At 40.8% G+C, this 27501-nt stretch overlaps 1 protein-coding gene across 1 annotated transcript; it reads right to left on the bottom strand.

Annotated features, from left to right (window-relative positions):
* Positions 1-27501, bottom strand: MMP2 (matrix metallopeptidase 2). Its single transcript, XM_042438442.1, has 13 exons — positions 27088-27501; positions 23001-23227; positions 19134-19282; positions 17775-17903; positions 16124-16297; positions 13198-13371; positions 12106-12279; positions 10615-10770; positions 9803-9932; positions 6502-6638; positions 3405-3564; positions 2470-2579; positions 1-1927 (listed from the first exon to the last, which is right to left on the bottom strand). Exons 1-13 carry the CDS (start codon positions 27289-27291, stop codon positions 1824-1826), a joined length of 2028 nt encoding a protein of 675 aa, XP_042294376.1. The 5' UTR covers positions 27292-27501; the 3' UTR covers positions 1-1823.

The following is a 27501-nucleotide window of genomic DNA, read 5'->3' as shown; positions in this document are numbered from 1 at the left end:
TTCTTCTCCAACACCACATCTCAAATGAATTGATATTCTTCTTATCCACTTTCTTCACTGTCCAGCTCTCACATCCATTCATGGTGATGGGGAATACAATGGATTGGACAATTCTAACTTCAGTGTCATATATTAATTTAGGGTAAAAGCATTTGCATTTTATCAGAGATGGCATAAGCATGGTTTCTCACACAAAAAGGGCAAGCAAATCCTTCTGCAGATTCTCTCAGTCACTTTTGATTTGATGGCTGGGGTGAACCACATTATGTGTTGCATAAGAGGTGTGCTCAAAATCTTGGTGCCCATAACATAAATAGTTGGGCAGCTATTGGATCCAGGATACTGTACGCCCCAACTGTCCTGTTTTGGCAAAGAGGGCCACAATAAATCCTCAGTTGTCCCACTTTTTAAGCCACTTTTAAAATGTCCCAGTTTCTCTGTCCAGCCCTACTTTCTCCTCTTACTTCAACTGCTTCAAACTGAGTGGTGAGTGCAAAAGTAGTTTGCATTGAATTAACTCAGCAGGCAGCAAAGTAGGGGGGATCTTGCCTTTTCAGGCAAAAAGTAAGATGCTGCAGTCTCTTCTGGCTTGTCTCTTCCTCCTCCTTAATTAATTTTGCTACGTTTACCATACTTTGATGGTGCTTGGCCACATGTATCTTGGTTTTTGTCTGTGAAATGTTGGAAGGTATAGTATACTTACGTCTGTGTATATTTAAGCTATGCTAAATGTGTGCAAGACCTTGGTGCATGTATGCACAAAGGCCAGATTCTAAAGATAATTTTAAATTAAATCACAGTTTTTAAAGGTCCTCTTTGAAAGAAACATATATGGACACATATAATAAGATAGCACCAGTCAAGGGCACCTAAATTTGAGGATAGCAAGCACATATTATGTGGGCATTGGAGGTTTGGAATATTGAAGCTCAAATCTGCACTTTCAAACATTTGAGGAGTGGAACAGAATTCTAATTTCTGCAACAACCAAAAAACACGGATTAAAATGGCATAGATTGGATTTATGTCCTCACACCTCACTTACAAAATGCCAAGTCTCATATTTGCTCCATAGACACTTATTTCAGGAAAACCGGAGGCATTTCCATACTATTAAAGCATTATGATCCTGATTTTACTGCTATGGCTGAATCCTATGAAATCTTGGAGTCTGTACTTTGGGAGCCCCTAGAACTCTCTGGAAGATGATTCTATATGCCCTTCCCTATAAAATAAAATCTGGTATTCTATATATCAAGACCATGACAGTTAAAAGGGGAACCTTTGTGCTAGAATTGGGCAATGCGAAAGGGCCCCAGTAAAGCAGGGAATCGCAGGATGCTGTTTATTTTTCGAGCACCAACCAATGTAGAAAATATATAACTTATATAGCCACAACACAGGCTAGATAAGTGAATGTTTCTTGTTCCAATGTCTTAAATTAATTGAAGGGGGGGGGGGGGGGGAAGAGAAAGAGAAGAAAGAAAGAAAGAAAGAAAGAAAGAAAGAAAGAGGAAGAGAAAGCAAAGTCCTGGTGTACCCAGTATTCCCAAGCCAATATGCGACAAGTCTGAAGCAGAACTCATGATTTCGATGGAACATCCTCCTAAATAAATGTGCTTGGTCAAACGATCTAACAAAAGAATTGTGTCAAGTAGTGGTACTTGGTGATATGGTTCCAGTTCCAGACTGGCCCTTGAATTAGCGTACAGATCTATCTCTAATTACAAGTATGACATAGGACTTTTACAAATAAAAAAAGTATAAATGGGGTTTTGAGGGGGTGAGAGGGTTGGCTTTTGGTTACTAAAAGATCACGCAGCTCAGCAACCCAGCCAGTCGGATTTCACGTTGCCAACTTTGACTATCTTTAGGCTCTGATCTTCCAGTTTGAGATAATACCAGTCCTTGAAGAAGTAGCTGTGACCTGTAAGGCAGAAGAAATAAGCCTTGATATATTTATATGATGTAACACTCTCTGATCATAGCACAAATGGAATGGTTTGTGAGCAGAGATGTCAGGTGGCTTCCTCATCAGTGGCACGGCAAGCCTGCTGTGGGTTCTAGATTCAATGTTCAAGGTGCCAACAAAGATGCTAACATCTGTCCTTCAAAATAGCTTGTGTACCATTGAAATCCAGAGTTGGTTCACTGACCTACTGAGCATTTTTAAAAGCTGGAGATGGGTTACCTTTCCTGAATTTCATTGCAGCAATACGACATTTTAAGTGGGGAGAAAAGTCTGTGATGGCTACAGGCTTTGGTGACTGTCACAAAAAAAGCATGTCTCCAAGGAATCAGATATTAGTAGACTGAAGCAGCTGATCTCAGAAGAGCAACAATTTTAAATTAATGTAACCCACCTTGAATGCTGTTGTGGAAGAAAGGTAGGATATCAATCCTTGAAATAAAAGCAAATAAATAAATACAGTAACCACAACCAACCCTTTGAATCAGATGGCCACTTACCACTTCCGCTCACATCCAACACAGCATCTAAGTTGTCTGGAACACCATTCCAAGCATCTGCAATTAATTTAGGGAAGCCAGGATCCATTTTCTTCTTTACTTCATTGTATCTACAAAACATGATTTCTTTTAAACACATGAAAAAAATCAGAAAGATATTACAGATAAAGACATTAACATTAAACCCAGAACTCTTCTTACTAAACATGACTTATAATACAGAAAAGGATGTGGGGAAAAATACAAAAGAATATTGCTGTATATGATAACAGTAGCAAGAATCATCTATGCCAAATATTGGAAAAATGCAATAATTCCATCAAGTGGAGAATGGATGATAAAGCTAAAAGAGGCTATAGATACGGACATTTTAACAGCTTTAATAAATGATAAATCAATAGACAAAACAGAAAAAGAATGGGAACCAGTAAAGAAATACTGGATAATAAAATGGCCGGGTTTGAATAACGCTAAACTATAATTGGCATGAAGCAACAAATTAAACCTAGAAATTGGTTCCAAATTCCAAGTTACAAATGGTATGTGTGCATTTTTATTTCTCCAAAATGCCCTGCGGTTGCAAGCCTCCAAGAAGATGTAAAACTCAAGGGATGTTCCAGTTTGTCTCACATTAAGCCTCAGGAGGAGGACAAAGGATGGTTATTATGACATTGTTTCTAAAATATATTCCACTTGGTTAGCAATCTTGATGCTTTATTTTGAACCAACTTATGTAATCTTCAAAGGCAGCCCCATGTACAAAACTTTGCAGTAGTCTAAATGACTTTTCATTCCTTTCCAGTTAGAATAGAGCAATCTAACCACAAAGGGCTGTTTTTCTGTTTGTAATCCCAAACGTAACGGATTATAAACCTTACCTAGCATTACGACACTTCATCCTTGGCTTACCTGCTGAGAAAGCAATTACATCTCACCTCCAAAATTTGTCCCCTGCAAAAATGTAGGTCTTCTTATTTTTGCTCCAGTTAAAAGCTGCATTGACATGTTGCACATCAGGAGGTAGACCCAGACTGGTAAGCCTCTTTGGATAACCTCTTTCCAAAGTGCTGGCTGAGTAAACCCAGTATTCGTTTCCTATAAGAAAATAAAGCATTGAGTTCGAGTCATCTCACTTACAAATGAGGTTAACAGGAAATGGCCTGGGGAAAGGGGCTATTTCAATCAGAGGTTCTCAGATTTCACTAGCTAAAGGGAAAATAGAGGAGGCAAGGAATATAAGTTTGTGTCGAAGCTTTCACAGTGGACAACTGAGGGACACTGGAACCTCTTGGTCTGGAGGTGGAGAAACTCCCTAGTCATATCAGAGACTGGTGGTGATGGAGATACTATAGGTGTCATACCCTCCAACATTTCACCAAGGAAAACTGGGACCTATATGGCTAAACAACATCAGAATGTGGTCAAGATGGCAAAATGACTAATGAAGCTGCAGCAGTTTGCTTTTGCATAACTAAAGCAACTAAAGCAAGGGTTCCCAACCTGGGATGCCCACACGTCCAGTGGGTACAAGATGGGATTTTAGGAGGTACCTCCAAGTTTGTGTCCTTGAGTGACATGTCACAACTCATCACTCAATTTGCATTTATGTTTTATGCACCGAGTTTAAAAAACAGCTGAAAAAGTGAGACAACAGAGGATTAAGCAGAACTGTCCCTGGCTGCAATCACACTTCAGTAATAATCCAGGTTGACATCACTGTAACTGCCAAGGCTCAATGCTACGAAAATCTAGGATTTGTAGTTTTGTGAGACATTTAACTTTCTCTGTCAGAGAGCCCTGGTGCCACATCAAACTATAATTCCCAAAATTCCATAGCATTGAGCCATGGCAGTTGAAGTGGGGTCAAGCTGGATGATTTGTGCAGTGCATGTGCAGCTCTTGCCAAATCAGGACACTTTTTGCATTTTCCCACTGTTGTTATCCATTTCACATTCTAGCTGTGCATCCATGCTATACACTTAAAACATTATTTATATCATTTAAACTGTCATGGCTCCATCTTATGAAATCTTGGAATCTGTGATTCGGGGAGGTAATATTACTCAGACATTTCGGCTGGATAACACAGTGCTACAGTTCAAAGGAGGACATGTTTGACCAAACTACAGATCTCAGAATTCCATAGGAAGGAGCCATGGTATTTAAAGTGGAATCAAGCTGCTATAATTCTACAGTGTAAACACACCCCAGCACTTTGTATGTGTGTGTGTGTTCTGTCTTGGTCATTTTCTGCACCAAAAAACCCCTTGCTTTTCCCACAAAGGAAATTCTCACAAAGGAAATCTTTAAATGTAAGCCAACCTAATGTTTTATTTTGTCTTTTAAAATTGATTGGGATCTAAATTGTGGGTGTTATTGTTTGATAATATTGAGAACAATCAGGTTTGCTTATTGACCTTTGAGCAATCTGCCAATTTGGATCATTTGTTGTTTTCCCTCCTTATAGCGGACTAATTGAATTTATTTAGCAAACAGTATTGAATCCCTTCTTTGTCGTGCATTCCCCTGGAGTGCTGGTGGATGTAATGCTTGGACATAGACAAATGAGGTGTTTTGGCGACATCCAATTTATTGTGTAATCCAAATTCAGCAAGCATGCAGACATGTGGAGTTCATTACTGGACCTTTCCTTCCTTTGTACATCTGCATGTAACCAACCTGTTCCGCACCTTTTTATCATACTTGGAAATTTTGATCCATGTTGAAGGATTGTTGTTTTGTTTTTTGCTGGCTGGACTTTTTAAAACCACTGAAAACCTAGTCAACGCAGCTGTAACGGATGCATAGAATTACATATGCAGATACATGGAGATAAACAGTCAACGGGCAATTAGCTTTTCTCTATCTCTTTCTGCTCTCCTTGCCCTTCCAGACAGCATAGCTGTTGCATTAGACATTTGGAAGAGAGAACCTAGTATTTGAGTTTGGCAAGAAACACATGTATCAGTTTCAGCTCCAGTCCTTCAAATCGGGATCAGAGCTTCCAAAAGTTCCAAGTTGTGGCTGGACTACAATTATACAAAACACAACTGGCTTTTGGACTACAATTCCCAGAATCCCTGAGACAGCAAGATGGTGGATGATCAGCTGAAAAGTGGGATGGCAGAGGATTCATTGGAATTGTTCTGACACAACCAGGACAGCTGTGTGTTTGTGTGTGTGTGTGTGCGTGAACTGTCCACACTGCAGAAACAATCCAGTTTGATACCACTTTAACTGCCATGGGTCAATGCTATGGAATTCTGGGAACTGTAGTTTTGAGAGACATTCAGGCTTCTCTGTAAGAGAGCTCTGGTGCCACAATAAACTATCGTCCCCAGAATTCCATAACATTGAGCCGTGAAAGTTAAAGCAAACTACAGTCGCCCCTTGGAACATGCAGAGGATCTGTTCAGGACCCCCCGCCCCCCGAGTTCCAAATTTTTGTGCATATTCAAGCCCCATAGGTTTGAATGAGGTGTATGCATCCAGGCGCATGCCCCATTAATGTTAATGGTGGTCGCCCCTCTACAGATTTTCAAGTCTGTGGATTTCAAGTGCACAGACTTGGACGGGCCACTGTATATTATTTCTACAGTGCACATGCAGTCTGTGTGTATTTTACAGATCATTTATTTTGTCGCTGGCCTTGTGCACCTCTCCTTTGTGACCTCTGAGAAACTGAATCCAGCTCTCTGGTTGCAAAAGTTGATCATTCCTGCTCCAAATGGAGGTAGCAGGCAATAGGTGTAATATCCAAAAATATAAAAATAAAAATGGATGAACGGGTGGGTGGGGTTTTCACTTTAGCACTCTGGCATGAGCAAAGGATTAAAGACCCCCTTCCATCTCCAAATTTCCAACCTGGATGGCAGAGGTGTGGCACTTTGCTTTGAAATGTAAGAAGACCTTTCCCGCATTTCCTAACTGCATGGTCAACACTGCATGCTTTGTTGCCCCCATGTTTAAGAAAACAGGCCAAAGGGAATGCTAAAGTAATGCAATGCTGACTTGTTTTCATCAGCACCCTACCTGAAAAAAAGACAGCCTTCTCTTCTTGAGGGGCTTCATAGACAGCATCAATTTTTTCCGGCACTTCAGACCAAAATGTAGCAACAAGCAAAGGACCCATAGGCCTGTTCCGTTGGTTTGCTGTCCTCCAGATGAATCTAGTCAGGGAGGGGGGAAATCACAGAGAAGGTTTACAAAGAGCTGATTCATTGCCACATCTGTTTCTCATCAGTGCTGGCAAAAGGGCATGCATACATTTGTGCGTCTGTGCATTTGTGTGTCTGTGTATACATCCACACACACTGGCACACAAAACTCATATCAGCAATATAAACATATAATTACTACATATTTTAAAATAGAAATCATCAAAGAAAGTCAGTCATGCTTTTCTTTTATATCAATTTGAAAGAAAGAAAGAAAGAAAGAAAGAAAGAAAGAAGAAAGATGATATTCCTGAAATGTAGAATTTAACTGTTGGAACTTGACTGACCCAACAGATTTACTTATTCATACTATAGCTAAAAGACTCACTTTCCCAAATTGGAAAGATATACAGATATACCTTGGTATCCACTGGGTTTTGGCTCCAGGAACCCCCCCCCCCCGATGGTTAACAAAATCCATGGAAGCTCAAATCCCATTAAATATAATGGCTTGGTAAATGGTACTCCTTATATAAAATGGCAAAATCAAAGTGTGCTTTTTTGGGAATGTATATATTTTTGAACATTTTCAAGCTATGGATGCTTGAACCTGTGGATAAAGAATCAGTAGGTACTGAGGGCCGAATGTATATTAAGCACCCATTGTTCCAGGTTCAAATAATCTTACTACTTTAGTTAGGCAAAAATATACATTTTTGGCAACGACAGCCCCAATTTTAAGATATTTTGGCTTTGCGATTCACCAGTCAGGGCAGTGGGAAAGGGTTATTGGGTCCCCCAATATCTAGCATTGCAGAAAATGGACACTGAAAATGGTGTTTTTTGTTTGATTTCACCTCCCTCCCAGGGTTGGGGAGGAGGAAAATTTCTGCAGCATCAGAGACAGAAAGTGCAAGTAGAACCCCAAAGTAACTTCTCACTGAGTCACTAGGAAAAGGGGTACATCAATAGGCGGTGACATCTCATTTCATCAAGAGGTCTCATCCAGCTCAAAGAAGCTGGAGGGGGGGCATAAGAGTCCTTGTGCCTAGAACTCTTATTTTTCCTTTTTTTGCACCCCTTTGGTCACTTTGCTTGTCGTGTGCCATCAAGCTGTTTATCACTTATGACCAAGCTGAGGTGAAAATATCACCGGGTTTTCTTGGCAAGATCTGTTCCCAGAAAGTTTGCCATTGCCTCCCTCTAAGGCTAAGAGAATGTGATTTCACTGAGGTCACATAGTGGGTTTCAATAGCTAATGGTGATTTGAATCCTGGTTTCTCAGGCCTGGTACAGAAGGGTGGCTCTGTGCCACCCGTCTTTCCCCCTCGTTGGTACTATAGCAGCCACACTGTGCAGCACCGATGTACTGCCAAAAAGAAGCTGCTCTAAGTGCTGTAAAGGGGAAAGGGCGCCGCCATGACGCCACTTCCTGGAAGTGACGTCTGGATGCTGCGTGTCATCGTCGTCATCATGGTGGCTGCCATGTGGACAGGAGGCTGCCATGATGATGGAGTCTGTACGGACTAGGGTTCCGGAGCGTGTGGCTGGTGTGCACTCCAGAACCCTAGAATCGGCATGGGCACACCGCTCCCTGCCTTCTGTACTGGGCCTCAGATTCGTAATCCAACACTCAAACCAAAACTCCACAGCTGTACCCTTTGCCTGTCCATTTTCTCTGGATACCCAACTACTCAAATGAAGTTTTAAATTACAGTAATGCTACAAATTTGGTGAATGAAAAAAAATCACTGTGGGGGGGATGCTTATTTGGAGGGCAACACCCTCATTTTGCCCTCCTGTAGCTACATCCTTGTATTTCTGTCCAGCTGATCCCTTCATTTGCTATGCTCGGCCATTAACTGTTTTTAACATCTTTACCACTCATATTAATTCTCACTGCAGAACAAAAAGGGGAGGGAAAGCCTTTGCCACTTCAATTATCCCAGCAAATAAACCCATTTACAAGGCACTTAAAACTCTTTCAGCCATCCCCATTTCTGCACATCGAACAGATGGATATGCATTTGGCAAATGTCAACATTTGTATTGGGCACATTACTCCGGATGATTATGATTGTAGCAACTAAAAAGATCACATCTAATAATCATCTATCAAACAGCTTGGCTGTAAATGAAACCTGGAGCATTAAAAGCATTCATCAGAGAAATAAAGGGGGGGGTGATTGAGGAGCTCTTTTATGTAGAGGCGATATCCTCTTCCGATTTAAGAGCATATAAAAAAGCCTCTAGTTTAATTTCAGTGGGAAGGTTTAGGGCAGAAAGGGACAGAATGCTAACAGAGGCACTTTCCTCTCTCTCTCCATCTCTTCCCCTTTCAATCTCCATTTAATGAATGTGAACACTCCATTTTGTCCAAATCAGGGGAGAAAAAATAAGCTTACACTAGTCAGCCAATTCCACAAGCAACAGGTTTTCCAAGCCCCCCTGTAATGAAACAAAACTGCAATTTGGTCAACATCTAGCAAATTGATTGCCTTTCGAGCTTTTTATTAGCATGAGCCAATTTTGTATTTTATGAAGCCGAAACAGGATCTTGGAAAGAATAAAAAAAGAACTTTGTTAGAGGCTGTCATCGGAATGGGACCACATCACTGGAACAGGTCCACTGAAATGGCACTCCAAAGCATTGTGGGTGAAACATGGCCCCATTTGCTACATATCCAGTGCAGCTGTTGTGTGTGCATCCATTTCACAACTGGATGGCCAGAGGCAATCACAGTGGCATTTCGAATTTGGCTAGAACGATGACCAACCCATGCAGTGGGTTGTGATTCCTGCATTTTTATGTCCAGAGATCAGAAAAAGTTATTTTTTTTAAAATATTACCAATCTTCGAATCTCCCAAAGAGCAAACTGATTTAGGCGCTCTGGGAACTCTAGTACAAAATGTAGTCTTTTCCCCCCAGAAAGTGAGAGGAAACCTGCCTAACATTTCTTATTTTCTCACTGAGGAATCTTTGATGAATTTGAGAAGAACTCTGGAATTCCTTGGAGCAAAGCCTGAAAGCCATTGTTTGAGCTGTCATTGTTTCATTGTTTGAGATATTTTGTATATTTCATTTTATGAACACTGCCTAATTATCATCTTCCAGGTTCTGTTTTCTTCCAATTCCAATTAAGTTTTATCAAACAAACCCATTTCTCTCACTTACCGGTCTTTGAAGAAGAAGATCTCCCCTCTGAGTTGAGCGACAGCATCAAATACAATGTCTTGACCACACAGTTCAGGAGTAACTGGCCCAAGGGTTGGACTTGGACCTGGACCGACATCTGTAGAACCCCCTGGAAATAAAAGAAAAATGGAACTTTGCAGAGTGTACTTTCCTTTACATATTGCAATGACAACAACAAGAATAAAATCAATTACACTTAATTCCACATTTATATCTGAAGGAATTAGAGAAGTGACTGAAGAACACAATGGGAGTTATGGGACAGTGTGAGAGTTCTTGAATAAACACCTCTCATTCAGTATCTTTCAGAATAGTTGTTGCAGTTGTGGTGCAGCCGAAAATATACTTGAAGTGCTTTGGACTACGGATATAATTTGTTCCTAATTTTCTTCTCAAAGGAATCAAGGAATGATTTTCTAAGAGCTGTGAGAAAAACTACAAAAGCCTATTCACAATTCGGGACTTATTCAACGAAAAATTCACATGTGGTAGTTTTTGCGCAGCATTTTCTGCATCAGAAACATTTTTTTCTTCACAGGGAATGATATTTCTGCATAGAAATATGAGTTTCTACATAGAAAAAATAGTTTTATTTCTTTTGCAGAAAATCCTGTTTTCTGCATGAAACTGATTTTTGTCCAGAACATATCTCAAACTGTGAAAATTTTCATCAGCCCATTATTCTTCCATTCAGCCTTTCTTGATTTGCTAAAAACCTGTTTTTGCAATTTTATTTTGACTGATTTCAAATATTCTTTCCATCCCTACTTTGGACAAATAGAAATCATTACCATAGAGCTCCTGGATTCCTTGAATGTCATCTTGGGAAAGCCGGAAGTGCTTAGTGTAGGTATAGATGGGAGCCATGAGGGCTCCAGGATCTTCAGAGTGTTCGAGTCCCATGGCATGGCCAAATTCATGAGCAGCAACCAAGAAAAGGCTGTAGCCTGGAAGAAAAATAAGTTTTATAACCCATCTATGCATCTATCTATGATGTCAACTTCACAGCTAAAAGCTCCATCACTCGGGGCTGAAAGAGATGTGGTTTCATTATATTGCAATCAGACTTCCATATCTATTGGCTAAACCTTTGAGGTGCTATGGAATATTTACAAATATTATTTGTAATTATAGCAACGATGACCCAGAACAGATGATAATCCTTGCTACTACAGTGGAGCCTTGCCTTACGTGGGGGATTCGTTCCAGACACACCCCCCCCACGTAAGGCAAATCCTGCGTAAGCTTGAGCCCCATTCAATATAATGGGCTCATGCTTGCAGCAGCACAACATACGCATGCTGCGGGTGCATGCACCATTCATTTAATGGTGACGCGGCTTCCGCGTAAACTGGAATAGTGAGCCCACATATGGAGTGGGCGCACTGTACCATAAAGGGATTCCACCACTGTCCATTGATGGTTAAGATTGTTATTCTGGATTTGGGTGTAGGATGGATAATCAGGTAGGGAATGTCTTTCACCCAAAAGGCCTAATTCGCTTTCAGATAAGTTCTCAGGAACAATGTTTCAGTGTTGACCTGGGGACAAAAGTACAAAATACCAGCATGTTTTAGCAAAACTCTTAATGTCTTAGGAGAGGTTTTTCAATCTTTTAAAATTGGGACTGGAGAAAGGATGTATTAAAAACTGAGAAAACAGCAAGTAGGAGGCATGGTCATTTGAGAATCACTAGAGTAGCGGTTCTCAGCCTGTGGGTCACGACCACTTTGGGGGTCGAACGGCCCTTTCACAGGGGTCACCTAAGACCATTGGAAAACACATATTTGCATGTAGCAACAAAAATAATTTTATGGTTGGGGGGTCACCACAACATGAGGAATTGTATTAAACGGTCGCAGCATTAGGAAGGTTGAGAACCACTGCACTAGAGAGACAGATAGGAAGCCCAGAAAGGCTACATTCGGCCTTAGGGTCTGGGGTTCTCCGACCCTGTTCAAAACACAGCCTCCCCAACCTTTACATGGGTCATCAGGATTACTAACTCTTAGGACAATCAATGATATGGTAAGGTGCATGTTTGCTTTGGTACTGGATTGTTCAAAATTCTGATATCTGAACTGGCATGTCATTAAATGCACTGCTGTCTTCAATCCATCTTCCATTCTTTAACTCCAAACTGGGCAAGTTTCCTTTAGGTGGTAATGCATGTCCAATGCCTCATGTCTTTTGTTTTGTGGCAACAGGCAAGCACAACTCACCATTCCCCCAAAAGACAACCACCACCACCCTTGGATATGTATACTTATGAGAAGGACTACCTTGGTCTGGACAAAATCCCCACTTGCGGTCTTCATCATAGTTGCTAGTTGTGGAACACCACATCTTTCCATCTTGACGTCCTGAACTGGTGCAGGTCTCATACTTATTCCCCAGAAAGATGAAAGGAAAAACGCAGGGTGCACCTTCTGAGTTCCCACCAACAGTGGACATTGCTGTGAGGACACATGCATGTGTACAATAATTATTTACAAATTGTATACTTTAGTCCACACCATTCAGCTGATGTATTGTTTTGTGAGTTCGCGCTGTCTAGGTTGTGCTATTCTAAAACTCTAGAACCAGGATAATTTCTTTTTTAAAATAAAGAAATAAAAATGAATACACCTAGAACTGGTACATGCACTAGTTGGTGTGGCTTCATTTGCTTCCATTTCTTTGCATCCTTTTCACCCTGCACATTATCAGTATCTATGTCTGGAATCTGGTTGTGGAGCTACAGTAACATAAGAGCCATTGTACAAATGGCTGCACTTTTCCCAGAGGTAAGTGCAGTTCCTAACACAACCCATCATTCCACAAATGCACAGGCAAGCTTATCTTTCATTTTTGCCTTGGTGAGTATGAACCTAATTTCCCATTGCACAATGAGTGAGTATATGGCTATGGTACCCATTGTGCAAGTCATACATTAGTGGCATCCATGAGTATGGTGTAGTGGTTTGAGCATTGGCCTATGACTCTGGAGACCAGGGTTCAAATCCCAGCTCATATAAACCCAATGGGTGACCTTGGACAAGTCAAACTCTCTAAGACTTAGAGGGTGACAATGACAAACCCTCTCTGATCAAACTTGCCAAGAAAACCCCATGATAGGTTTGTCTTGGGCTCACCATCTGTTGGAAATGACTTGAAGGCACACAACAACAACAACAACAACAACATAACTGTGCTGACATATATTAGTTGCTATTATATGCCTTCAAGATGTGCCCTTAATTTCTATTTATGCTGAAAGAGTGTGACTTGACCAAGGTTATCTATTTGTCATGCTGGGAGGGGATTTGAATCCTAATCTCAACTCTCAAAGCAATACAGCACACCAACATTATATGTAGTCAGAGTTATTCTACCTGTCTCTGGGCAAAATCCAAATTTCTTGTCTCGGTCATAGTCTTCAGTGGTTCCACACCACCTGTATCCATCTGTTCTTCCTTCGGTTGTACAGCTGTCATAGGTGTTACCTTGGAATTTGAAGGGGAATTTACAGGGCTGCCCATCAGAATTCCCAGCCATTGTGAAAAGTGCTAGGGAACAAAGAAGAATAAAAGTGAAGTAGTGGGAAAGCATTTGTGCATTCACCTATTGTATATTCAGTTCATGAGCAGACAGCATTCTATGTAAATGAGACATGCATCTCTTTTGGAATAATATACATTTGATGTACGGCTTGCAAACAAAACAAAATAGAAACTCTTCAGCCAAAAGATAAACATTGATATGAAATGATCCACCATGTAAACCCACTTTTGGGCAAGTCACCCTCGCCCTCAGAGGATGGCAATGGCAACCCCCCCTCTAAAGAAACTTGCAAAGAAAATGCCATGATAGGTTCTCCTTAGGGTCTCCATAAGTTGGAAACGACTGGAAGGCACACAACAATGGTGTTGGGTTGGACTAGGCCTTTAGGAGACCATGGTTTGAATCCATTTCAACCATGGAAAACCACGAGGAGACCTTGGGCAAGTTACACTCTCTCAGCTTCAGAAGAAAGTAGTGGTAAAATCCTCCTGAATAAATCTTGCAAAGAAAACCCTAGGATAGGATCTCTGCAATGTGGTGCCAACTTGAAGGTACATGACAACAACGAAGCATTGAAATATAGGCCCATGACAGATGAGCCAAAAGCGGTGAGCCACCGCTAATATTAGTAACTGCATGCTCCTGAACCCTAGTGTATAACAACGGCGGCATCATGGCGGCGTCCCATTCACATGGGCACTGCCATGATGATGTAAGCGAAGCACACCATACAGATGTCGCTGCACGTCACTTACATCACTGGTGTGCCATTGGCTCACTCGTGACATGCACTGGGCACCTTAAAAAGAACCCATTTTTCCAGGCTCTTTTTGGGGCAGAGGGATGCTGAGCAGTTTGGTTGCTGCGGCATCCCTCCGGAGGAAAACCGGATGCCTCCACCCCTCCATTTTGGGGTGGTATATACCGCGCCATACTCCAAAGTAGTGATCTAATGACTATATTCAGGCATAATATTCAGTGAGTTGAACAATGGCTAACTCGAGGGCTATCATAGCATTCAAATTAAGCAATAGCTGATGCTCTGGCTTGTTTTCCCCTGATTAAGAACTAACAATGTAGGTCAAGATAGTGCTGACAGAAGACATATTATAGTAGCCCATTTCAAATCCTTTCCTCATGAAGACTCTCCACTGAAAATCAAAGAAATAATTTTGTGGTGGGGAGGCTGCGATGAGTCATTCACTTGCTCCTTAAGCCGTGTCCAGCTGTAGGTCTGGCAGCCGCCATGTTTTAATAGAGTATTTTATTATCTGAATCACAGTGCAGTTGCAAAGGGGGGAAAAACACATATGGAAACTCATGCAAAATTGCTTCATAGTGGAATAATCACTGCCAAAAGGAGAGGCTTTTTTGTTCTTTGCACAGAGAGACAAAAAAGGGAAGAAACTTTGCTAATAAGCCAGAACTAAATGCAAGATTGCCCCAGTTCCATGATGCTATGAACCTATTTTTTCCCCTTCTTGTTTCTCTTTTCAGGATTCCTTCCAAATCTCTGAGAGAAGTGTTCTGTGACTTTTGGCTTTATATATCCACAGCTCACAAAGTGAGCAGCCAAAACTAACTGCCTTTTGCCAGGTTCCATAAGTAGCATTCTCTACATCCCTGGCCAATACGATGGAACTGGATACAGAATTTCTTGGATGTGTCGATATGGTTAAGGCTTTCTCTGCTTAAAAACTAGGCATTTTGTAAAAGACTTGTAAGAAAGAAAGAAAGAAAAACACAACTCCAAAGCAGATTATACTGCAAAAATGTATTCTAAACATACCCCAAGGTGGATTGCAAACATTGTTTTTCTCCTCTGAGAATGTGAATCTCCTTTAATAACACCATGAGATGGGATAAAGGCAGCTAAAATTTAAGGTCCCTCGTATCACCTATAATGTAAAGTTCATCTTTACATTATAAGTGATACATGTGACTTCTTTAAATGTACATATGACTTCTTTAAATGTTGTAATAGGCAGAAATAATGTAGTTTGACAACACTAACTGCCATGGCTCCATCCTATGGAATCCTGGGATTTGTAGTTTGTTGTGGCACCACAGCTCTCTGACAGAGAAGGGTTAATATGCCACAAAAGTAATTCCCAGAATTCCCTAGCATGGAGCCATGACAGTTAAAATGGTGTCAAACTGCATTATTTCTGCAGAGTGGATGTAGCATTGCACACATAGCTAGTTGGCTCTCCACATTTGCGGCTTTGACTTTGTGGATTTGATTATTTGCAGTTTCAATTAATACGTTCTCTCTAGGAATCTCTAGGTCCTCCAGTGCAACTCTGCCAGAAGTTGACCATAGAGTTGCAATGAAGACCTTGAAATTCCTAGAGGAAACACTTCTCTGGGCATTTGTAGGTCCTCCAGAATGATTCTATGATCAAATTCTGGCAGATGTTGACCATAGAGTTGGCACTGGATCTGGAGATTCCTAGAGAGTTGTTCTCTCAATTTAAAAGAACAGCAGTTTTTTATTTGTGGGTTTTCCACATCCACAGGGATCCTTCATCTCTAACCCCAGCAAATGCGAAAGGACCACTGCATATTTGAACATCTGCCAGTAGTCACACATCCCCACTTAGGAAATCCAATGCACATGGATCTACCAATTGATCAAACATGGAGACTAAAAATCTAGGCTGTTCATTTATTCATGCCACACAAACAAACCTCACAACACATTCTCAAACACATTCTTCTTAAAGACAATAGTGCTATCATTGCTATGCAACTTACATTCATGGGGGCAGAATCCATATTTGCCATCCGTGTCAAAGTTGTACGTTGTCGAACACCAAAGGAAGCCATCGCTGCGCCCTGCGTCCGTGCAGCTGTTGTATTCTTTATCATTGAACAAGAATGGGAATTTGCAGAATTCTCCGTCTGCGTTGCCGTACTTCACCCGAACAACTTGAAAGTAAATGAGCGAGAATCTGTCAGTAATGGTCACAGTCAAAACATGGCCTTTCTCAACAGAATTTGTAGACTGGAACTTCAAAACAAGAACTTGGCTGCAAGAAGAGCTAGCACAGAAATCAGAAGAAGAAAAAAATCCAGCTGGAAATGCTACTCAATGCAAGATCTTTCATAATCAGTGGAACAATATCTAACTCAGCAAGGACCCAAGATATATATATATATATATATTGAATGCTAACTCCTTGACAGGGATGATAGTTTGAGTGCTACAGGCACAAAACCCCAGTTTTAAGCCCCTGAATCCAGAGTTACAGAAGACCCAAGAAAGACTTTGTTCTGAGATTTTGTTGATCCACTATTAGTCATAATGTTGTTGGCAGGTGCCTTCAATTCATTTGTGATCTATAGTGACCCTGTCTATGGTGAACCTACTGTATGGATTGTATTAACAAGGTTTGTTCAGAGGAGGTTTACCCTTGCTTTTCTCTAAAGCTGAGATAGTGAGCCTTGGGTTTCCATGGCTGAGAGTAAAATTCGAACTCTCATCTCTAGTGTCCTAGTCCGGCACTGAAACCACTGTAAGAGGCTAGCTCCCATCTATTAGTCACAATAAATTTACCATCCCACCTCTCAAATCCTGCAATCTTTTAAAAAAGAGACATGATCTCCCAGAGCTTAGAAGTAACTAGTTAGGAAGAAGGAACTACTTAGGAAGTCATTTTATAGCTTGTCACAACATTTGTTCATCTAATGGACAGCAGCTTTCCAGACTTTCAGGCAATATTTTTTTTCCTTATTCTTCTTAGACAACTTCAGTATTTCCTGGTGGTCTCCCATCCAAGGCCTGACCAGCTCTGATCTTGCTTAGCTTCCAAAACCAGAGAAGATTGGAGAATTGTATGGTCACAATGAAGTAACTAGTTATTTGCAATTAATTCCCTTTTCCAGTAATGAAGGTTTAATGAAATCATGTTGTAACAAGACCTTGGGATGATGATGATGATGATGATTTAGTCAACTAATTTCAACTGGATGAATCAGCATGAAATCCATGAGACTCACCTGTCCCATATCTAGCCACAATTGATATTTCAACATATTTTAAACAAGGTCTGAAAACATTATTATTCTTTCTACCATATTAATGTTAAATCATAACAGAAAATTAATAAGTTGATAATAAAAAATATAACAATTACTGCAGTGTTTGATTTGTTAATTAATTTTGGTTTCAGCAGTTCAATTAAAAATTCCATTAAACATTACTAAAATGATCAGCAACGAATTCAGGAAATGGGAACTGTGTTGACTGTTACTCAAAAGTGATGCTGTTGACATTTTATGATTAAAATAATGAATGCTTCTTTCCTCCGACTGTTTTCCAACTGCTGTTAAAAACTGAAATAGAGTAAGGGTGGTATATTAATTTTTAAGGAGTGATGTCCAAGCATATCAATGGCTGGCATACCTTGTCCTTCGCCCAAAGTCCAGAGTTCATCATCATCAAAATGTGAGTCTCCTCCAACACCTGGGCCAGGTGCAAACGCATGAGCTAGGAGTCCATCTTTGCCATCGAAAGGGTAACCATCACCATGTTCTGCAAAAAGAAAGAGTCAACTGATACGGCATCCAACAGAGTGAAACGTAACCTCTAAATGAGAAAAACAGCATTGATTTATTAGTTGTAGCATCTTTCTAGTAAAACAGGGGACCTGTAATTCTGTAAGAAGGAATAGTGATCCCTTTGGTCTTCTTCCAGACTAACATGTCAAGGTCTCTAAAATACACCATCTTGATGATATACTATCATGTTTAACAACCAGCCAAGGAGATGTTCTAAACTGCTACCTTAGATCCAGCTGACTTTTATTTGTTGTTGGATAAGACGAAAGTTCCTCTGGCCTTGACCAAATAACATTAAAAAATGGACTCCTTTCCCATCTCCAATGCCACCCTGGTTGATTTCCCCCAACATCCACATGTCTTTAAATGTGGATATATGAATCCGCCCATGTCTCTTTTGCCTTGAGTTTCTCCGAGTCTTGGTTTACTTCATGGGTGAAGGCCAGTCCTTGGCTTCCCCTGTTTATTTCCCTGAAAACATTTCTTGGAAAAGAAACATTCTGGCAAGGGCATAATCTTGTTATTCATCACTTTCTCATTTTTGGCCTAGCTGCCAGTGCTGCCCATGGTTGCTTTGGCATCACCAAGTGCTTTCTTGGTTTGAGACGTTGCCACTTGGAAACAAACCCCAGACACTTGAAACTTAGCCCTTCATTTGGCTCTGTGAACTCTGAGTTAGATGGACATGATAGGAAGGCAGGGGTGAAAACAGTAGCCCTTTCTTATCTCGGGTTACCAACCAGAAACCAAAAAATAAGGTTGGCTAATCTCTATTTTGCCTCCTTTTACTGGAAGATTGAAATAAAGGCTGGGCTGCTTTTCTTCTCTCCTGGCAATCATGTTTTATTAATCTAAATCATCTAGAGATAGTTGTAGTGGAGCCAGGGATCACAGGATCAAACCTCTGGGACTTTTGGATGAGTAGAAACAATGACAATACACTGAGTACTGAGGTCGCCTAGAGGGGCCTTTGAATTGCAAAAGTGGGACCAAAACACAATGTGAGGATGTGGAAGTGGGATAAGATGGCACATTCCAAGCCATGTCTCTTTCTGCAATGGTGGAATTATCATCCGAGGTATGGCAAGACATTTTGTTAGCTCCCAGAGCATCCATCACTACCTGAATTATGCTTCTTCTCCTTTCCCAGAGGTGCTGAATCTCAGTTTGTAAGCCTTCATATGTAATTACTATGCTTATTTACCCCACCGTCCAAAATTGATCATGATATCGGCTTCCCCATCATGAATTCGGGAGAAACTCAGCGGTGTGACATCACTCCAGACTTTGAAGGCTCGGGCAAAGGCATCATCCACTGTTTCCGAGTCCAGATCTGGTGTGTACCCTAAAATCCTAAACAATGAGAAGCAAAGAAAAAAGTGATGATGAAGAAGAATATACACTTGTCCATCCATATTCGCTGGCATTAGGAGCACAAGACCCCCATGGAATATGGAAAAACTGCAAATAAAAAACCCACAATATTTTTACCTGTGAGGAGACCTCTCTAGGAATCTCTAGGTCCTCCAGTGCAACTCTGTGGTCAACGTCCAACAGACACTGACCATAGAACTGCATTGAAGGAGCTACAAATGCCTAGTAGAGTATTCTCTCTAGGAATCTCTAGGTCTTTCAGTGCTACTTTTAGTTAAAGTTGACCATAGAGTTGCATTGGAGGACCTAGAGATTCCTAGAGAGAACATATTAATCAAATCTGTGAATAAATTTGCAAATATCAAAGCCACAATGAGTAGAGAAAGGTCAGCTTACCATGAATTTTAGTTAACATTTAGTTGATGTTGCCAAGAATGTGTGCCCTTTAATATGTTACTCCTACCAGCTTGGTGTAACGGATTGTGCCATTTCTGAAATAGGGCAGGATTATACTTCTACACACACATACCATCCCTCTGCTGCTACTGCTAAAGGTGTAGATGTCTGGGCAGAGGGAAGGAGCAAGGCGTATGTTAATTTCCTCCCTTTCAGGGAAACTGATGGGATCTAAACTTTTAAAAATAAACCTGGTAATAATTACATGCACAAATAACTATGTTGCATGGTATAAACCCTCCTTGTTATCTTAAGATTGCATTTCTTGGAGAGAATTCAAAGATCTCATCCGTTCCTAGGCGTGTGACTGAAATTTGTCTTCAGAATTCACCCATCAGTATCTCAAAGGCTGGACACCTAAGTAAGGTATGCTCCTAACTGTTGCAGGATCTGATATTGAAAACTTATAATGCATCTATATATAGTTTTTTGTGGGTTTTTTGGGCTAGGTGGCCATGTTCTAGAAGAGTTTATTCCTGGCATCTATATAGTTGTATTTAATCGGAAGCGAGTTCCACACTGTGTTCACTGGGACTTACTCCTGAATAAGAGAGCTAAGATTTGTAGCCACTGACATGTTCTCTCTCTTCGGTTTCTTTCTTCTCCCTTATTTTTTTCCTTGCCTGCATTTGTACCATTATTCATTCCAGTCTTGCATCACCGTATCTAGGAGTTTTAGGAAAAGGAGGCACATATGCAGACACTAAACACTGAGCCCTGAGGCTTAAAGAGATATGGAAATCATTAAAAGACTCCCACTGTACGTCCTGCTCCTAAAACTGATTCAACCAGACTTTTAATGGATGATGAAGTGCTTGTTAAAATATGTGCTGCCCAAATCACACTGTAATTTCTGGTCTGCTTTGTTTCTGCAGACATAACATGGCTGTGGGGTTAATATCATCTCCAGCTAGAAGTGCCAGATCATTTTTAAAAGAGAGAGAGAGGGAGAGGCAGACACTGTGGAGCCTGCGGTGTTTTGTTCCATGAACGAGCAGAAGGATTTGGAAGCAAGGAATAACCATTATTATGCTTTTAGAAGTCACAGTGTTCTGGAATAATAGGATAATCCTTGAAATGAAGAAATGGTCTTGCTAATAAAGAATACAAAACACTTAGGATTGCTCTAGCTGCAGAAAGACTGGATCATATCTTGGTGCTGAAGTTTTGATTTGGGAAACCTGCATCATACCCATGCTTTGCCCCATACAAGTTTGTAGACTAGGTTGGGAAGCATCTGGCCTTCCAGATACGCTGGACTGCAGCTGTAGCTAACATCGGCAGTGGTGAAAAATGTTGGGAGCTGCAGTCCAATAACATCTGGAAGTCCACATGATTTTCAAGTGACCCTTCAGATGTGGTTGAACTACAGTTCCCATTATCCCCATTTGGTGTAATCAGTGGAGATGGAAAGTTGTAGTCCAACAGCCTCTGTCCACTCCTGCTGTAGATCAAGTAACACTTTCAGCTATAGTTGGACTACAGTATCTATCAGCCTCATCTGGGATAGCCAATGGAGATGAAAAGGTGTAGTCCAACCACATCACCCATTGTTGCTGTAGACATGGACCTATCCAATCCATATGGTGTGTCTGAGCCTTCCTCTCTACATCTCCATTTAGGACAAAATGTTAAATGCATGAATCCTATTGTTAATCTCAACTAGAGTAGACTCAATGAGCATATGGGATTTATCTATTACCAGTCAATAACTGAAGCAATGAGTCTAGCTGGGGCCAACCAAAACGATTTAGAGCACTATGTCCTTCTTCTTTCCTGCTCTCACAATAGTATCACCACAACTTTTCTAATGGTTGGTGTAATTGGAGATGGTCCTTGTTGGGCAACTCCTAAGACCTATGCACCTTGAGAAAATCCACTGATAGATTCAGGGGCAGGATCTATCCGTGGATTTTCTCAAGGTGTATAGTTCTCAGGAGCTGCCCAACAAGGACCATCTCCAATTACACCAACCATTAGAAAAGTTATCATTAACTGTATACACTTGGCCCTCTGCATTCACAGATTCTTTATTCACAGCTTGAAAATATTAATATCCACACAGATACACACTCCAAAATAACCAAACCTTGATTTTACCATTTTATATAAGAGACACCATTTTACTTCTCCATTGTATATAATGGGACTTGAACATCCAGAGATTTTGGTATCCATGGGTGGTCCTGGAACCAAAGCCCAGCAGATACCAAGGGACCACTGTACTAACCATCATCCTGTATATTAACCTTAGATCATTCAAGAAAGGATAAGAGTGAGAAGATGGACCAGCCTCTTACTGTCATCTCCCCCTGAACAACTGAGGTCTAATCCATACCACCGAAGTAATGCAGTTTGACACCACTTGAATTACCATGTCTCAATGCTATGAAATTCTAGGATCTGTAGTTTGTTATGGCACCAGACTGCTCTGACAGAGAAGGCTAAATCTCACAAAACTACAAATCCCAGAATTCCATAGCAGCCAGCCATGGCAGTTCAAGTGGTGTCAAATGGATTATTTCTGCAGTGCAGATAAGACCTGAATAGATTGGAAACAAAGAGAAAGAGCAAGTAAATGGGTAGTTGGGACAGAGTGGTGAAAAGGGTGAGGCCATATAGAGAGGGAGGCCTCACTGATGTCATTATGCTTTTTAAAACCTGGATGTAACAATGGGCATACTGGTTCAACTGGAAAAAAGAGACACTTCATTGCAAATAATTGCACACAATCATGTTTGAGGACAATAAAGTATCCACACGACACATTTGTAGCATTCTGATACCAATTGAATTGCTGAGGAATCTAGGTATTTGTAGTTTCATTAAGTGGCACCAAAAAGCTCTAGTGTGGTAGTTCAAGGGAATGCACTACTATTCTAAATGCTTCAACAAACTACAATAGCCCAGATTCTATAAGGTTGGCCCATGAAAATTAAAATGGCATCCAGTTGCTATACTTACTCAGTATTGAAATATACCTTGTGAGATTGTGATCTTCCTTCATGGCTACGTAGAATGAAGAGCATGAGGAAAAACAAAACTTAGAAAAAGTTACTTTTTGGACTAAATCTCCTAGAAACCCAACCCAGAATTGCTGGTGGCCATACTGGCTTGTGACATCTGGAAGCAGTAGTCAAAAATAACTTTTCCAAGTTCTATGCCAAAACCATTAGAAAAAAATATTGTTTTTTAAAGCAACTGATTTAAACAGAAGACTTTGCATGACCATACCACATACCTGTACGTCACAAGATTTTTCTCCCATTTTGGTTTCCTAGGGAAGAAATTGTAGTTGGCCACATCTGGATTGCCACAACGAGGCTTCTTCATCGTTTCTATGGTGTTTTGATCCAGTTCTCCAGTCTCAGGAAGCCCAAAGAATTTCTGCATTTTCTTCAAAGTATCTTTCAGCACAAAGAGATTGCAATTGTCTTTGGGGCACCCATAGTACTTGTTGAGGTATTGCTTTAACAAGGAAGAAAACAAGACAGATGCAACTGAACAATGTTTTCCAGTTCAGATTGAAAACTCATCAGGTCGACTAGGGAGAGCATGAACATTCAATGGTTAGAATGGTGAGATTGGAAAATGGAAGTGGTGAAGATGTTAATGGTTCTTCATTCTTTTGTGAAACAACAACAACAACATTTGGGCAGGTGAATTGGATCGGGAAGCTGTGGGCAAGTTTTCAAGGCTGCTTCAAACAAAATACAGGCTGGCATTTCCCAATCTATTGTCATCCATATGAGTTGGACTGCAGTTCATTCTTACCTGCTGAACAAGTGCACTAAGTGCACTAACTGGGGCCAAAACAGTGGATGCGAGAACAGGTTGGAGAAGGTAGACACTAGTTTAGACTTTCATGTGCCATCTGTCATTGGCCCAACATAGCTATCCTTTAAGGTTCAAGTATGATGGGGAGGGAGGATGGGAGGGAGGTTGTTTGGTTGATAAGAGATCTTGTAGCATCTTTTAGACTAAGGAGTTTATCGCATGGGGCTTGGATAATGCAACCGGAGCGGAACGGAAGGGAGTGGTACGGGAACGGAATGGAATGGGGGAAAATGCATATTATTTCACAGGAGAACACTGCCGATGCCGCTGGAAGTCCCCAATCCATTCCACATCCATCCCACAGCAGCCAATTTTCAAGGACAGTTCAGAATCGTTCTTGAAAATCAGCTGCTGTTGTACGGATGGGGAATGGATTGGGAACTTCTGGCGGCATCGTTGCTGTTCCCCTGTGTGATAATATGAGTTTTCCCACAATTCCATTCCCTTCCCACTCCCTTCTGTTCCACTCCAGTCGCGTTCTCCAAGCCCCATGTGATGAACTCCTAATTTTGCAGGGAGAGGAGAAGTTGTAGCATAAGCTTTCGTAGACTTGATCTACTTCCTTTGAAACATTATGCTACAACTTCTTTCACATAGTCTCAAAGGTGCTATAAGACCCCTTTGCATATTGATATTCCAAACTAACATGGCTATGTCTCTGAATTCTATGCCCCAGGTGTGTGTGATAATTTGAGCTGAGAGACCTGGGCTAGGCTTAGGGTTCCCAGGCCATATTACCTTGAGTTCACTGAATTAAAGTAAAAGGCAAGTCCAGAGTCATGTTTCTCACAATGACCAGTTCAATGTCTTCAGGAAGTCCACAAGGAGATTCTGGCTGAGATCTTGGGCCCTTTCACACTACACAGTTATAGCACTATGATTCCACTGCAACTGCAAAGCCTGCTGCCTCCTATCTTGGGGTGTGTAATACAGTGAGACACTATATGTCTGTTGTTAAATTGCCAATCCCAGGATTCCATTCAATGGAAGAACCATGGCAATTCAAGTGGAAACATAGGGCTATAATTGTGTAATGTGAAAGAGCCCAGGATGTCTCAGCTTTCGAAAGAATAGGATGTGCCCTAATATGTTATGCACAGCTTTTTTTTAAAAGAGAGCTTTTCAAAAATGATGACCCACAGGCAAAGATAATCACAGCAACCACTCCAGTATGCCTTCAACATCTGTTTATAATTAATGATAAATCCAGCCATCTGATGATCTGAACCACAAGTTTCCTGTGTTGCATAGTGAAGGTCATCAGTAAGGTTCTATGCTTTTGTCTTAGAGTGGATATTGACATTCTGGTGATTCCTGGTTGAGCAATATACAGTTCTGTTTATAAATGGAAATGACACATTGGTCCAAACCAGAGAGGAGAATCATGAAGTCCTCCAGATGTTGTTGGATTCTCAACCCCAGCATTCTTCACCATCCACAGTAATGGCTTGGACTGCTGGAGTTGTGTCCAACAATACATACCCACTTGATTCCCACTTTTTTATTCCCTTAAAGCTAGTTGTTAAGTGCAAGCTGGCAGACACCCACAACTCATTGTTGAATCCAACAATTCCTTGTTGACGTAATGAAGTTCCTACTTGTTAAGCCACCTTTAGCTGGAATTAATCATTGAATTAGGTTCAGTGCATAATTAATAAAGGGAATACTTGGAGGGAGAGAAGGGAACAAACTCAACCCACCCCAGGCTACTAACCACCACAGTATTAGCTGACCAGGGCCTATGCAGCAGGGATGTCTCAGCCAGTCACTTTTGAGTAAGGTTTCATTGTTATTAATTGACATCCCCAAGCCCCCATCCTCCACTGCTCTGCTCAGCTCCTGTAGATTCATCCCCATGACCTCTCTGACTGAGTCTATCCACCTGGCATGTGCTCTACCTCTATTTCTACTGCCCTCCACTTTTCCTAGCATTAATGTCTTTTTGAGTGAGTCATGCCTTCTCATAGCATGTCCAAAATACAACAGCTTCAACTTTGTCATCTTGGCTTCCACTTAGTTAACCATGGGCCTCCTGTAGGTTCATACGAAGATCAGAAAAGACCTTACATAAGTAAATATATGCACAGTGTCTCCATACAGCTGAGCAGGGCCCTGCAATTCCTAGAATCATACTAGAGGTAGCCACATTATATCCCCAGATACTCTTTCTGAATGAATGAGGAGAATTGGGAACTAGCATGGTTTAGTGGATTGAGTGTTGGACTAGGACTTGGGGGGAGACTAAGTGTTGAATCCCTGCTCAGCCATGGAAACCCATTGGGTGACTTTGGAGAAGTCACATTATCTCAGCCTTAGGGAAGGAAGGACCTAATCTAGGCCTGCATACCTTAAAGGCACCAGATTCTGACTTATCTTAGATGCTAACAGGGTCAGCCCTAGTTAATACTTGCAAGAGAGACTGCTAATAAATACCTGGTGTTTTCTATATTTTCTACAATGTTTCTATAATGTCATTTATTTCAGATGAAGGAATTGACAAAAGCACCATTTGGTATTCCTAACAAAACCCTATGAAATTCTTGGGGTCACCATAAGTTACCTTAAGTTGATAGGCAACTTGAAGGAACATATACACATGGCCTGTGAACCTCAACAGGAGTTACTTTTTGGGGAAACAAACAAGGAGTTTTTGTGTTGTGCAGCAATGCTATGCATGGTTATGAGAGTAACTCCCACTGAGCACAGGAGGAGTTTCTTCAGAGTAAACATTGCTAAGACTACACTGGACAACTCAGTATGTTTGTCTTACTTTCCCTAAACTTCTTTTGCTATAATGTCATTTTTAAAATCAAAGATGAAAAAAATACATCTTAATGTAGCATCGTTTAAAAATGTTACATTTTTAGGTATCATAGCTATTTCCAGTAACACTTAGAGAACATAGGTCTGGAATAACTTAGAGGCGCAGTTTACTGCTTAAGGCTGATCTGTGTTCAGACTAGCAATTATTCTTACAGAAAAATGAAGCCAGATTTAAACTGTAAATGGCCCTTTAGGCTACACTTAAGTGATGCCTCATAAATTACAGGGGTATCATTTGGGGAATGGTTTCAGCTAGCCATAAGTCAAAAATGACTTGAAGGCACACAACAACAACATTTTATGACAACTGAGAAAAACAAGCACGCAAGCAAACAAACCCCTTACTATAAAATGGCAATCTGAATGGAAACTTCTTAATCAATGCCCGGATTTTTCCTTTAAAACAACCACTATTTCAATATTTTTTATGTGGATGCACCCATTTTTTTAAAAACTTAGATTAAAAAGAAACTCTTCAAAAGTTTTACAAGAACAAATAGAACTTTACATCTGAAGGTTGACCATCTTTCTTCTCTGTTCTTTCCCCCAAACCAATAATTTTGGAACTCAAAAGTGATTGTTTTGATTCCAGATTTAAAACTCAACAAGACAGACTGTGTTGTTTCTTCTCAGGGAATTGGGATATATATATAATAAGCAGAACTTACCAATGCCAATTCTTTGTCTGTTTTGGGAGAAATGTCACCTGGAAACTTAATAATGGGTGATGGTATCAGTTCTCGGCCTGCCGCATCTTCTGAAAGCCTAAATGTTGGTGGTGGAGGAGCTGAAGTTGGGTGAAAGATAGAGAGCTGGAGCAAAAGGACTTTGAAAATGCAACCAACACACTTGAAGGAAATGTGCACTTCCATTCTCTTTAAATTCCTATTTGTTTCCTGTGTCCTCCTTTATCTTGGGAAGAGCGTTCCTGTTTTGCCAGTGACTTGAATTGTTGTAAAGTCCCATCAGTTGCTTATCAGCAGCACATCTTAACTTTCTGCAGGGCTCTCTGCTTTTGCTTGCTCCAGCAATTCCTTTGTATGTTTAAAACATCCAGATGCTCAGCCTCTGAAACCACCAAG

The sequence above is a fragment of the Sceloporus undulatus genome, chromosome 8, assembly GCF_019175285.1.
Source record: "Sceloporus undulatus isolate JIND9_A2432 ecotype Alabama chromosome 8, SceUnd_v1.1, whole genome shotgun sequence".
Taxonomy (NCBI): Eukaryota; Metazoa; Chordata; class Lepidosauria; order Squamata; family Phrynosomatidae; genus Sceloporus; species Sceloporus undulatus.
The sequence above is the reverse complement of the archived record's forward strand: the minus strand, read 5'-3'. Positions and strand labels throughout refer to the sequence as shown.

What these genes read in the sequence shown, in the direction of transcription:
- MMP2 (XM_042438442.1), bottom strand. Translation starts at nt 27,291, where the DNA reads ATGGAAGTGCACATTTCCTTCAAGTGTGTTGGTTGCATTTTCAAAGTC. An exon ending in TGGATTTTGCCCAGAGACAG is followed by an intron (nt 12,280 to 13,197) that starts GTAGAATAACTC and finishes GTGTCCTCACAG; the next exon opens with CAATGTCCACTGTTGGTGGG. An exon ending in ATCTTCTTCTTCAAAGACCG is followed by an intron (nt 6,639 to 9,802) that starts GTAAGTGAGAGA and finishes CTCCCTGACTAG; the next exon opens with ATTCATCTGGAGGACAGCAA.